At 45.7% G+C, this 13,978-nt stretch overlaps 1 protein-coding gene across 4 annotated transcripts in view; it reads right to left on the bottom strand.

The window, feature by feature from the left end:
* The window catches only part of SEMA4D (semaphorin 4D), a 123,488-nt gene that overhangs the window by 20,227 nt on the left and 89,283 nt on the right, over positions 1-13,978 (bottom strand). For all 4 annotated transcript variants that reach the window (XM_023738632.1, XM_023738630.1, XM_004384234.2 and 1 more), the window contains 4 exons: positions 12,486-12,802; positions 10,300-10,445; positions 2,035-2,097; positions 205-303 (listed from right to left, as the gene is read on the bottom strand). In XM_023738632.1, coding sequence (XP_023594400.1) covers positions 205-303; positions 2,035-2,097; positions 10,300-10,445; positions 12,486-12,591 — 414 coding nt within the window. In that variant the 5' untranslated portion in view covers positions 12,592-12,802. The remainder of the gene's footprint in view (positions 1-204; positions 304-2,034; positions 2,098-10,299; positions 10,446-12,485; positions 12,803-13,978) is intronic.

A 13,978-nucleotide genomic window follows, 5' to 3' on the forward strand; every position in this document is an offset into this window, starting at 1 on the left:
CCAGCACATCAACTCCATGTCCTGGTGCTAATAGGGCATGCTGGTGGGGGGCCCTGAGCTGTCCCCACCCCTATAGGGCTGGCCATTCATGAATCCTACTGTTTTGTTTTGCTGGTGGAGGCAGTCTGTCCCTGCCTCGAGCCTCCCTCTGCTCTAACTGCTGACCAGCCTGTACCGTACAAACGCGACATGATCAACTCTTACCAGGTGGTCACAGGTCGGCTGGAAGGCGTTCGTCCCACACACGTAAAGGGTGTTGGTGTCGAGTGGTTGCAGCACTCGGATGTAGTTGAGGCATTCTGTCTATAAGGAAGAAAAATACACGTATGAACAACGGCCCAGCTTCATGCACTCCTCCACCATCCAGCTAATCAGCACTTCCAAATTGCTGACACATTGCATTTCCAAGCACAGATCCAGAGAGCTCGGCATTGACGTCAGCCTGCTTCACGGTGCACTCGGATGAGCCCCTCTGCATGTTAACGGCCTGTCTCGTCCTGACCTCTGAATGCCCGCGGTTTCTATGCACTAGCTCCACCCCGTCCACATGCACCGTGAGGGTCACTGAAACCCCACGTCAGTCCTGGGACAACCGTACGTCCTGGGCTGGCCTGACTAATTTGTCTTTGCGGCAGCTGCAGCCTGTCCAGGTGCCAGATGGGATTTCACTTCAGTTAGTAATTTATACTCAGCAAAGATCTGGTGAACAAAACAAAAGAAATGAGAGCTTTTCCTCACTTTTACTGGGGACACCCGCTACAGAACAAAAACTATTTTCACTCTCAGTGAACACACACCCCTTTCATTTTGTTCCCAAACATGCTGAAAGTCGACACGTGTATGTTATTTCCTGTGGTCTCCTTCACTGTATGGCCCCCTGCCTGCCACTGTCCCAAGGCGTGCAGCCAGGCCAGGTCCGGCTCCCCTCTCCTGCCCGCACCCTGCAGGGTATGTGTCTGGGGGCCTGGGTACGGCCCGCCCAAGGCCGAGCAGCCGCACGAATGAGGCAGCCCAGAGCTGTGCTCTGCAGCACAAAGGCCCCGTAAGAAGAAGACAAAGATGGCATTTAAGAACCCACAAACTATTTTAGGCTGAAACTTATTTGGATGACATGCGCCATAGTCTGAAATTATCTCCACTCAGAACAAAGTTTTCTTTGTGGTATGTTTTTTTTTTTCAAACTGGTGGGAAATAAGCCACCACTCCCCATGCCCTCGCTGACGTGGGTGGGTCCCCGTCCCTGGCACGGCCTCTGCGTGAGGGAGCGCACAGCGCACTGTCTCACTCAGCCCCAAGCTACCCCGGCAGCACCTGTTATCATACAAAATGCCTGCATTTGCCCCATTTCCTTACTTAATTTCCTAGTGCCAGTGTCAGCACTTCGCTAAAGGAGTTTAGCAAAAATAGTCCCCTGGTCGTTTTTGTTTTTTTAATTTTTAAAAATTAGCCAATAACTCTGAAAATGAGCATGACTCAGCTATCAGCAACTGTCAAGGCAGGCGCGGTTCCCATGGTCCAAGGACGCGGACATGCGCGCAACAACGTCCTGGACACAGCAGGTCTTACTGGGCAGTGAGGAGGCCCCAAAGATTGGTGGGGGAGGAGCTCTCATCCGGTGCTTTCCCGAAAGGCCACCAGCTGAGGGGCCAAGTATCTCCCAGGGAAGGGGCATGTTCTCCAGAGATGGAACTGTGCCCAATCCCCTACACTACCCCCAAATACTAAGGCTGCTGGGGCACGGGGGTCATGAACCTGCATTTAAATGTGCCCGCAGGCACTGGAAATCGCCTTCTGTCATCAAAGTTTCAGGCCACCGAATAAACTCAATTCTGTTAATCTTTAAAAAACATTATCAAACTTCTGCTGTATGTTTGGCACTGCCTTTTGACAGGCCTGAGTCCAATGACTTGACCGAGCCTACTAGAATTCTTAAACAAAATGTCTGACCCACATTTCAGAAAGAGTAGCGTTCAGAAGATGAAAACAATTGAAAAGTCTTTTTTTTTTTTGGCTTCAGCTTGCAACAGGAATTACCTGTTTTGATTTTCCCTTTTCAGCGCATTTTGCTTTTTTGTCTTCTGAGACCTTCCAATATATCTGTTAGGATAAAAGAGAGTCTATTTCAGTGTATATTATCCTTCCCAAAGAGCTACAGGTATCAGCAATGTATAGTCTAGAAACCACAGAACACAGTTTAGAGGATGGGCGTTTCTCCTGGGACAGTAAAATCTCCAACTGTAAAGTCAGGTTCAGAGAATTAGACGCTGAGGCCCGTAAGCAATCTGGGCCCTCAATGACATTTCTTTCTTTTCTTTTTTAAATTTCATTGTTGTTGCTGAGAATATACACAGCAGAACATACACCAATTCAACAGTTTTCATGTGTACAATCAAGTGACATCGATCACATTCTTTGAGTTGTCCAATGATCCTTACAGAAGGAGTTCTCTGAGTTGCTCCTCCCCATCAACATAATCTCACTGCCCCCTAAGGGTCTAGCTCATCTTTCAAGTTGCCGTTGTCAGTTAGACCCTATATAGATAGTTCTGAATAAGAGTATAATGCTCGAGGCACATTTTTTTTTTTTTTACTAGTTAAGCTAGTTTGGTTTTAAGATGACTTGAGGGGATATTTTTGGATTAAGGTTTAAAGATTATTTTAGGGCAATAGTTTCAGAGGTTCATCCAGCCTCCAGGCTCCACAAAGTCTGCAGTGCATGAGAATTTGCAGTTCTGTTCCGCATTCTCCTCTTTTTGATCAGGATTCTTCTACAGACTCTACTATCAAGAGGTTCCGTAATTGTAGCCAGGCGCCAAACAGTGCTTCTGGTCTCCTGGCAAAGAAGGAAGTTGTTCATGGAGGCACTTAGCCACACATTCCGTTTCCTCCTCCTATTCCTGGCTCTCCTTCTTCCTCTGTTGCTCCAAGCAAACACAGACCAATTGCTGTGCCTTGGATGGCCACTTGCAAGCTTTTAAAACCCAAGGAACTACACAGCGAACTAGGAGGTAGAAGAGAAGCACTAAACACATTATCAGGCCGATTAATGGAAATGTCCCAGGACACTAAGACCCTAAAAACCTCCAACCAAGGAACCAAATCCCTCGAGGTGTTTGTACATAAGCAGATATTCTCCCAGTCAGCAGCTTCTCTTTTCACTCGTTTGGTAAAGTCTTTTGAAGAACAAAAGTTTTTGATTTTTATGAGGTCCCATTTATTTTGCCTTTTGTTATTTGTGCTTTAGTTATTATATTAGAAAATCCATTGTTAAAAGCTAGGCCAGACAGCACTGCCCTTCACATCTTCTTCTAAGAATTTTCTGGTTTTAGTTTGCATTTTTAGATCTTTGATGTATTCTGAATTTGTTTTTGTGTATGGTGTGAAGCATGGATCCTGCTTCATTTTATGCATGTGGAAATCCAATTTTCCTAACACCATTTATTGAAGACACTCTTCTTTCCCTATCAAATAGACTTCGAACCCTTGTAAAAAATCAGCTGACCAAAAATGTGTAGGTTTATTTCTGGACTTTCAATTCTATTCCATTGGTCTATGCATCTATTGTCATACCAGTGCCAGGCAGTATAATATAATCCGGAAGTATGAGTCCTCCTATCTTCAACATAGCTTTAGCTATTCAGGGCCTCTTGCCATTCCATATAAAATTGAGGATTGGTTTTTCCATTTCTGTAAAAGAAGGCTACTGGGATTCTAACTGAGGTTGCACTGACTCTATAGATCGCTATGGGTAGCATTGACATCTTAACAATATTAGGTCTTGTAATCCATGAATACGAAACATCTTTCCACTTATTTAAGTCTTCCTTAATCTCTTTCAGCAGTGTTCTATGATTTTCATCGTAGAAGTCCTTCAAATCCCTGTTAAATTTATTCCTACGTATTTCATTCTTTTAGATGTTTTTGTAAATGGAATTGTTTCCCTAAATCTCCCTTTCATATTTCTCATTGTTGGTGTATAAAAACCCAGCTGATTTTTGTTTGTTGACCTTGTACCCTACAACTTTGCTGAATTTCTATATTAGTTCTAGAAGTTTTCTTCTAGACTCTGGGATTTTCTAAACATACAATCATTACCATCCATGAATACAGATCATTTTCCTTCTTTTTTTCCAATCTGGGTATCTTTTCTTTCTTTCTCTTGTCTTACTGCTCTGGCCAGTACTTCTAAAACAATATTGAATAGAAGTGATGAGAGCAAGCACCCTTATCTTGTCCCTAATTTCAAGGGGAAAGCTCTCAGTCTCTCTTCATAAAGCGTAATGTTGGTTGTTGGCTTTTCATACATGCACTGAATTATATTGCAGAATTTCCCTTCTATTCCAATCTTCTTTAGGGTTTTCATCAAGAAAAGCTGTTGGATTTTATCAAATGCTTTTTCTGCATCCACAGAGATGATCGTGTGGTTTTTCCCTTTGTTCTACTGATATGGTCTATTAAGTTGATTGATTTTCTAATACTGAACCATCTTTGCATTCCTGGAATAAATTTTCACTTGGTCAGGGCGTATGCCTGTTTTAATATGCTGATGGACTCTGTTTGCTAGTATTTTGTTGAAGATTTTAGCATCTGTATTCATTGCCCTGTGGCTTTCTTTTCTCGTGGTGTCTTTGTCTGGTTTTGGCATCACCGTTACATTTGCTTCACAGAATGAATTAGGGAGTATTCCTTCCTTCTCTATCTTTTGGAAGAGTTTAAACAGTATTGGTGCCGATTCTTCTCTAAATGATTGGCAGAATTCCCCAGTGAAGCCATGGGGTCTAGGATTTTTCGTTGGGAGGTTTTTCATCAGTGATTCAATCTCTTCACTTGTGGGTCGGTTGAGACTTCCTATTTCCTCTTGAGTTAGTCTGGGTAGGTTGTCTGCTCCTAATAATTTGGGTATGTCATCTAGGTTATCCAGTTTGTTTCCATACAGTTGTTCATAATATTCTAATACTCTTTATTTCTATTGGATCAGTTGTAATGTCCCTTCTTTCATTTATTTTGGTTATCTGCATCTTTTGTCGGTCTAGATAAAGGTTTGTCAATTTTACTGATCTTTTCAAAGAACCAACTTCTGGTTTTGATTCTCACTATTGTTTTTCTATTTTCCATTTTATTTATGCTTTGATCTCTGTCATTTCCTTTCTTTTGGTAGGTGTAGGCTTAGTTCTTCTATTTCTAGTTCCTAGAGTTGTTGAGTTAGGTTGTTAATTTCAGATCTTCTTTTATCATGCAGGCATTTATTGCTATCAGTTTCCCTCAAAGTACTGCCTTCACTGCACCCTATAAGCTTTTGTATGTCATGCTTTCATTTTCATTTGACTCTAAGAAATTTGTGATTTCTCTTTTGATTTCTTCCTTGACCCATGGGTAGTTCAATAGTGTGTTGTTTAATTTCCATATGTCTGTGTATTTTCCAGTTTTTGTTTTTCTGTTATTGATTTCTAGCTTCACTCTTCTGTGGTCAGAGAAAATACTTTGTATGATTTCAGTCTTCTCGAATTTATCGAGACCTGCTCTGTAACCTTACAAGTGGTCTGTCCTGGAGAATGATCCAAGTGCATTGGAGGAGAATGTATATTGTGCTGATGTTGGGTGGAGTGTTCTATATATGTCTGTTAAGTCTACTTGGTTTACAGCGTCATTGAGGTCCTCGGTTTCCTTACTGATCTTCTTTCTAACTGTTCTGTCCAATATTTAAAACGGTGTATTGAAGTTTCCAACTATTATTGTAGTGCTATATATTTCTCCCTTCAATTCTATCAGTGTTTGCTTTATATATTTAGGTGCTCTGATGTTGGGCACATATATACTTCATGATTGCTGGAACTTATTTATGATTTGGCCCTTTTATCACTATGTAAAGTCCACCTTTATCTCTTCTAACAGATTTTGTCTGAAAGTCTACTTTGTCTGATATTAGGATTGCCACCCCAGCTCTCTTTTGGTTATTATTTGGGTGGAATATTTTTTCCCATCCTTTTCATTTTCAATCTATTTGTGTCCTTGGGTCTGTGTGTCTCTTGCAAATAGCATGTAGTTGGATCTTGTTTTTTAATCCACTCTGCCCCTCTCTGCCTTTTGACTGGAACATTTAGTCCATTTATATTCATTGTAATTACCAATAAGTGACTTGTTTCTGCCATTCTGTTGTTTTTTGCATCTCTTAAGCCTTCTTTGCCTTGTCCTTTACTACTGCCTGCTTTTGTGTTTTGTTGGTTTATTAAGTGAGCCATTCTGGTTCCCTTATCCCTTTGTTTTGTGTATGTTTCTTACATATTTTATTAGTGGTTACTATGAATATTACATTTAACAGCTTGTATTTATAACGTCCTAGGGTAAGATTGGATCCTGTTGGCACAGTGGTTAGGAGCTACAGTTGCTAACCAAAAGGCTGGCAGTTCGAATCCACCAGCCGCTCACTGGAAACTCCGTGGGGCAGTTCTACTCTGTCCTATAGGGGCACTGTGAGTCAGAATCGACTCAAAAGCAACAACATTTTTTGGGTTGGGGGTAAGATGGTACCAACTTAACTTCAGCAACATACAAGAAACTCTGTACCTATATATTCCTCCTCCTCATTTTGTTCTTGTTATCGCTAATTATGTCTTTATATTTCATGAGTCTTGCAACCATTTTATCCTGATTTTATACATTTATTATTTGAAAAAACAATTAGAATATTCAAACATCAATACTTTATTTTAGCCATTCTACTTGTCCATGCGGTTCACTTTATTAGACACCTTTCTTTTTATGTATGGCTTTGAATTACTTTCTGATGTCTTTTCCCTTCCATCTACAAAACTCCCATTAGTGTTTTCTGTATGGTTGGTCTGCTGGATATGAGCTCTCTCAGTTTCTGTTTGTTTGGGGATGTTTTAATTCCATCTCTTTTTTTTTTTTTTTTAACTGCACTTTAGATGAAAGTTTACAGAACAAATAGTTTCTCATTAAACAGTACACATACTGTTTTATGACATTGGTTAACAACCCCATGACATGTCAACACTCTCCCTTCTTGACCCTGGGTTTCCTATTACCAGCTTTCCTGTCCCCTCCTGTCTTCTAGTCCTTGTCCCTGGGCTGTTGTGCCCCATTAGTTTTGTTTTGTTTTAGGGGGCTGTCTAATCTTTTGCTGAAGGGTGAATCCTCATTCTTGAAGGACAGTTTCACTGCCTATAGTATTCTTGGTTGACAGTCCTCCCTACCCCCGATCCCATCACTTTAAATATGTCATTCCATTGCCTTCTGGCCTCCAATGTTTCTGAGGAGAAACTGGCATTTAATCACATTTGGGGGTCCTTTGTATGTGACTATTTACTTCTCTCTCACTGCCTTCAGGATTCTCTCTTTATCTTTACTTTTTAAGAGCCTAACTATAATATTTCTCGATGTAGATCTCTTTGGATTTATCCTGCTTGGAGTTCTTTGAGCTTCTTGGATTTGTATATTCATGTTCTTTGCTATACTGGGGAAATTTTTTGTCATTATTTCTTCAAATACTCTTTCTGTTCCTTTCTCTCCCTCACCTCCTTCTGGAATTCCCATGATGTGTATATTAGGTCTCTCGCTGTTGTCTCATAATTCCATTAAACTGTGCTCAACCTCCTTCTTGTTGCTCTTCGGATCTGTAATGTTGACTATCTTATCCTTAAATTCGCTAATTCTTCTGCCTGATTAAATCTGTTGGTAAGTCCTGTTCTGTTTCTCATTTCAGTTACTGTCCCTTTTAGTTGCAATATCTCTTTTTCTAGATCCTCATTTTGTTCTTACATTGTTTTCTTTATTTCTTTTAGCTCTGTCTATGTTTTTCCTTAAGTGTTTAATTATGTTTAACATTGCTGTATTATATCATTCCATTTTTTCCATTATTTGGTCTTCCTTACCAAAAAACAGACTACCGTCAAGTCAATGCCAGCTCACTGCAACCCCATATGGTTTCCTAGGCTGTAAATCTCTATGGAAGCAGATTGCCACATCTTTTTCCCACAGAGCCGCTGGTGGTTTTGAACTGCTGACCTTTCTGACTAGCAGTCGATCGCCTTACCCACTGTGCCACCAGGGCTCCTTGGTCTTCCTTGGATGTGCTTTAACTCCCTTTGTCACATCCATCTGGATGGGACATCATTTCTCTGTTTTGTGTGTGCATTGTGATTTTTTTTCTGTTTAGACATTGGGATTTTCAAGGGTGTTAACTTCTTCAGTTCTCTCCAGTATTTGAAGCTTCTGCCTGTACTACTTTTTGCAAAAAACTTTTAGGCAGGTAGAATCTTCAGTCTTTTCTTGCCATTTCCTCCCTCTCTGTGACAGCTCCTTCTCCCTCCCTGGTTTAATTAGAATTTAAAAGTTCCAGGTTTTAAACTTTTAATATCTCCCAAACACACCAGAGAACATGCTGTGGTCAATATGTCCACCAGCAGGTACTGCCACTCAGGCGAGAGATTGTGCACTAAATCCATCTGTCCACCAGGAGCACAGTCCTCTCTCCCTGGTCATTACTCCCTTCTCGTCTCATTTCTGCAACCAGGTATTCAGTTGGAAAATCTACATCCAGAGAGCCTCTTTGGGGCTGGGTGTTACCCTCCAGTGTTGCGTGAGGCTTTCCTTCCTGCTCTGTAGGGGCTGCTTATATCTGAGTTGGCATTCAGGGGAAGCACAGGCAGACTTTCCTCTGTTTCAGGAGGAGGAGGGGCTGGCGCTCCCCAGAAGGACCTCTTAGGGATCTGTCTTGTTGGTTTCAGAGCCCCAGTGACCTGGTGGTGGTTGGGGGAGCAGTTCCCATTTAGGTGACGTGCCTCCTGGCTCCACTCTAGGGAACCTTTGTAGGAGATCGTATCAGTGCAGCAACCAGCATTTACTGGTTGGGGAAGGGGTAGGCACGTTCCAAATGGGCATCCAGGGAGGCCTGTCATGTTGCTCTCAGAGCCTACCCTGTAGTATGTTGGCTGTGGGCGTAGCCTCCACTCAAGATGCCTGCTTCCTAGCGCACAGCGCCCTCAGTCAGCTGTCCTCCGCACCAACCAGAAGAGGGAGCAGACAGACCCAAACTGTTCCCTAGGGAGGTCTGCCCTGTTTGTTTCACAGGCCTAAGCTATGGAGTGTTACAGGGAGGCGGGTAGAGTGCTAAGTATGGGAGCAGACTCCACTGTAGGGGCCTTCTGTAGCAGGTTTCAACAGCCTGGCAATCAACAGTTACCAGGTGGGGCAGGGGTGTCACACTCCAGTCAGATCCCCATGGAGGCTTGCCTTGTTGCTATCAGAGCCCCCACCCAGTATTCTGTTGGCTGTGAGTACATCTTCCACTTAAGATGCCTGCTCTTGGGAGGGGAAGTGCATCCACTGGGGACGTGGACACTCTGCGCTGAGACTCCTCCTGAGCCTCACCCTATGTGTTTGTATCCCTTTCTCTGCTAGACTCAAGATAGCCCTTTCCCTGGAGTTTATGAGTCATTCCAGTAGATTATGGACATTTGTAGGGCAATGAAACTATTCAGCATGATGCTGTAATGGTGGACACATGACATCATGCATTTGTCAAAACCCATAGCACTGTACAACACAAAATGTGAACAATAATGCAAACTATGGACTTTAGTTAACAATAATGTATCAATATCGGCTCATCAATCGTAGCAAATGTACCACTGGGACATTTGTAACATGTTAAGAACGGGGGAAACTTTGTGTGCGGTTGGGGAGAGGGTATATGGGAACTCTGTACTTTCTGAGCGATTCTTCTGTAAACCTAAAACTGCTCTAACAAAATAAAGTCTATTAAAAAACAAGAAAATAAATTTAGATGATAGATGGATGGATGACTGATGGATAGATGATACATAGATAGATGATGGATATATAGATTGACAGACAGATGAATCAGTTAATAGGTGATGTTTCGATAGGTAGCTCGAGAGATAGACAGGGTAGCCTCTGGTCTGTGGGCTTCTGGCAGGTACAGGAGAGCACAGAGGTGTGCCTGCAGACGGCCAGAGACTAGGCTGCGTGGGACACAGACACAGGCAGAGGGCTACGGGATCAGAGGGCTTCCGAGTGCCCGGGAGTCAGGAAAGGCAGCCGAGGACACCCCTGATAGCCCAGTGTGCAGATGGGCAGCACGTCTGTGAGGCAGATCACGAAGCAAGGAGAGCAGCACTAACTACACAGAAGAGCTTGCCTAAGGGAAACTGCAGGCTGCTCGAAGGCCGAGCCCACATGGGGCGCAGAGTTTGGTGGTCTCGGTCCCACTGTAAAGGTGTGCTGGCACCTGGTGAGGGGCTGCCCCCCACGTACCCACCTCATGCTGCTTCTCGGCAATATTGAGGGCGTTCAGGGCAAAGACAGCCTCCCGGGCGCCCACGTACAGGGTGTCCTTGTGTTCACTGAGCAGCAAGGTAGAGTAGTTGAAGACGCCTGGCTCGTGAAAACGCACCAGTCCTACATCTGTGGGAGGAAGGGGAAACAAATCCAACACTTTTAAGCTAAAAGGCCAACACTTGACAAATTGGTTGTCTACAGGCATATCTTATTGCACTGCCGTAGTCCCTGGGTGGTGCAAATGGTTAACGCGCTTGGCTGCTAACTGAAACTTCAGTGGTTTGAGTCCACCCAGAGGTGCCTTGGAAGAAAAGCCTGGTGATCTACTTCTAAAAAATCAGCCACTGAAAAACTCTGAGCACAGTTCTACTCTGACACACCGTAAGTCGAGTCGACCTGACAGCAACGGGTTTTTAGTGCCTGGCCAGTTTTGCTGGGACTGTATGATGCATTCCCTGCAGACGCAACACCAAGCTTAATCAGCTCTGGAGCAGACGCACCAACAAAGCCATCGGATGCAGCCGAGGCCTGAGGGCCACTGTGCTCACCCTCCGCTCCCGCTCCCCAAGCCCTAACTCCGCACTAAGCTCACCCGCCAGCGAGGGCACAGGTAAGGGTCTCCATCTGCAGCTTTCCGCTACCTTCTCATTAAACTCTTGTCTGTGATTTTTTAAATCACCCATAAGTTAGATGGATGAAGAATAGAACTATTTAGAATTTTCTTGTTCAGGAAAAAAAAAAATGGTTTACCTCAAACCCTTTAAAACATCAACTGCAGAGACTCTACCACTCCATGCAAGCATTTTTCAGCGACAACTCCAACAAACTGACCAACTAGGGAAACCAGGTACGTTTCTTTTCACTCAGTAGGTCACTGTACCAATAATACTTGGGAACACCGAGAATTTAACTATTAGCTATTTAGGAATAACGTACATTTGTCAGTACTGTTTTTTGGGGAACTGTTTCTTTTTAAAGAACTATTTCTTGTTTTTAACCCTTCTGGCATCAATTAGAGGGAATTTAAACAGGTTTTCCATAGATCACCAAACGTTCCATTGACTTAAGGGTTAGGGGTTAGTCCCTTCTGTTCTAATTTCCAGTGTTGAAGAGAGATACACATGGGATGAAATTCCTCTCTTGGTACATCTGCTACTCGTAAGCGTTGTCCTTTAATTCCACACAGGAGGCTCCCGGCCCTGCATTCAACACCCTGTGCTCAATAATGGGTATTTAATGCTCTCAATCCACAGAACCAGAAAGACAGGGACTCCCAAGACACATCTCCCAAGAGAAGAAATAAGCAAAACAGAAACTAAAAAACAGCAAACAACGACAAGCGGCCTGAAGCTTGGCTCCACGCACCGTTTAGCTGTTCTCAAAACACATCAGTGGTCTGCTCACGGGCACGGTGGCCAAGCAGAGCCGACCTGTCCTCAGCAGCCTGTGTCAGACAATGGCAGTTCCAAGAGAGATAAGCTGCCTTTTGGAAACCAGTTACTGGTTGCCATCAAGGTTTTTTTAACTCATGGCAAGTCCATGCGTGTCAGAGAAGAACTGTGCTCCGTAGGGTTTTCAATGGCTGATTTCTCGGAAGCAGATCACCAGGCCTTTCTTCCGAGGCACCTCTGGGTGAACTGGAACCTCCGACCATTCTGTTAGCAGTCAAGCTCGTTAACAGTGTGCACCACCCCGGGACTCCTCCTCTCAGGAGTTCCCCTCTAAATCGGACACCAAATCGGGGGGTCTGAGAATGTCTAGGCAAATGTTTCTAGTTACTAAGAGCATCTCTTTAGATGCGTATGTCTCACAAAATTCTAGAAGCACAGCAAAAAACCAGCTGCGCTGAGTCAATTCCAACTCATGGTAACGTCATGTGTGTCGAAGCAGAACTATGCTCCACAGGGCTTCCATGGCTGTGACCCTTCAGAAGGAGAATGTCAGGCCTTTCTTCTGAGGCACCTCTGGTGGGCTCGAACCTCCAACCTTTTGGTCAGCAACCGAGCACCTAATCATCTGTGCCACCCAGGGACTCCTTCTAGGAACTTGACTCAAATAGCATAATTAGCAACAATGTCCAGCCACACATTTAGCATCCTGGGTGGTGGGGCGACTGTTCCCCCCATGCTACAGGGGCCACTGGCACCCCTGCAGGTTTGCTCTCACCTCTGTGCTCCCAGGTGATCCGAGGGACAGGTGCGAATGCCACGGCCATCCCAAACACCACGGCCAGGGCCGTGAGCAGGCCCCTGGCAGGGACGCACATCCTCATGGGGTAGGGGCAGGCCACAGGGGTGGGAGGCTGTTCAGTGCCCTGGAGCCGTGACCAGCAGCTCAGCACGGAGCCGGAGCCGGTGTACAGGACCCCCAAGGACCCTCATTTCCCAGCCCGCCAGGCTAGACGGGGCCACTCTCGCCAGCGCAGTTCTCGACGCTCACGTGGTCTGTAAACGGCATGCTCCACGCAGTCTCTGGAGAAAACACTGAAAGAAAGTGAAGAGGAAGGGGTGAGTGAAGACGGTGTGGGACTACATCTGCTCTCCACCTGAGCAGCGCTCCTCCTCGGCTCCACTCTCACCATGTCCTCTGCACGGGGCCATCCGCGGGGAGCATGGCAGGTTGGCGGGGACCCAGGAGGGCTGCAGCGACCCCTCGTGAGGGCAGGTCTGGGGAGAACCCCCCACAGGCACCCGCTCTCAGGAGCACAGAGGAGCCCCCAGGCAGGCCCAGGGCAAGAGGGACATAAGGGATGGAGCTTAGTGGTGAGCCACGGGGACACCCACCGAGAGCAACAACGCCTGACCAGCTGCTCCCTGTCTGTGTGGCCACTCCTGTCCAGCAGGGAAAAGTTTCCCCTCGGAGACTTTTGCTCTCCAATTCCTTTAATGCCTAGCAAGGAACACGGCTGGAAGAAACACCAGGGGACTGCAGAGAAGGTTACAATGCATGTGTGCACGGAAATGCATGTACGCACACACACGTATACACATGCACACATGCATGCACACACACACTTGCACACAGTGATGAGGAAAGAACCCCAAATGTGAACAAGCACGAACGGCAAACAGGTGACACCTGCTTGACTCAGCCCCTGCTGGAGAGAGAATAACCACAGTTCTAGGCCACCTGCTGGCCACCTGTTCTCTGACACTGTGACCCTGACCAGCCCACCCCCTACAGGGCAAGCTTGTGTGACGAGCTCTCCTTGCCGATGGGCTGACCCGTGTAGACGGCTGCCAACCTCAGCTGGCGGCCCACACCCTGGGAGCCCGAGGGCAGCTGGCATTGACGACATGTGATTCAGAAATACACATTACCTTGTCAAGCCAGGCTGTAAACTAGGCGCATGGGGCTCAGCTAAGACCATTCACCAGGGGACCTCTGCTGCAGGCCTGCCCAGGATTCCTGGGCCATGGCGGCAAGATCTCGCTCTCTCTTGCTGCCCAGAGCAGAGGCCTGCCTCCTCTTCCTCACCCACCGGGCGTTCAACAGCCTGCACAGGCCTGCCTCCTCTTCCTTGCCGGCTGGACATGCAGCAGCCTCAAAGGCCTGCCTCCTCTTCCTCGCCCGCTAGGCGTGCAACAGCCTGCACAGGCCTGCCTCCGCTTCCTCGCCCGCTGGGCGTGCAGCAGCCTGCACAGGCCTGCCTCCGCTTC

Source organism: Trichechus manatus, unplaced genomic scaffold (assembly GCF_000243295.1).
Source record: "Trichechus manatus latirostris isolate Lorelei unplaced genomic scaffold, TriManLat1.0 scaffold00120, whole genome shotgun sequence".
Taxonomy (NCBI): Eukaryota; Metazoa; Chordata; class Mammalia; order Sirenia; family Trichechidae; genus Trichechus; species Trichechus manatus.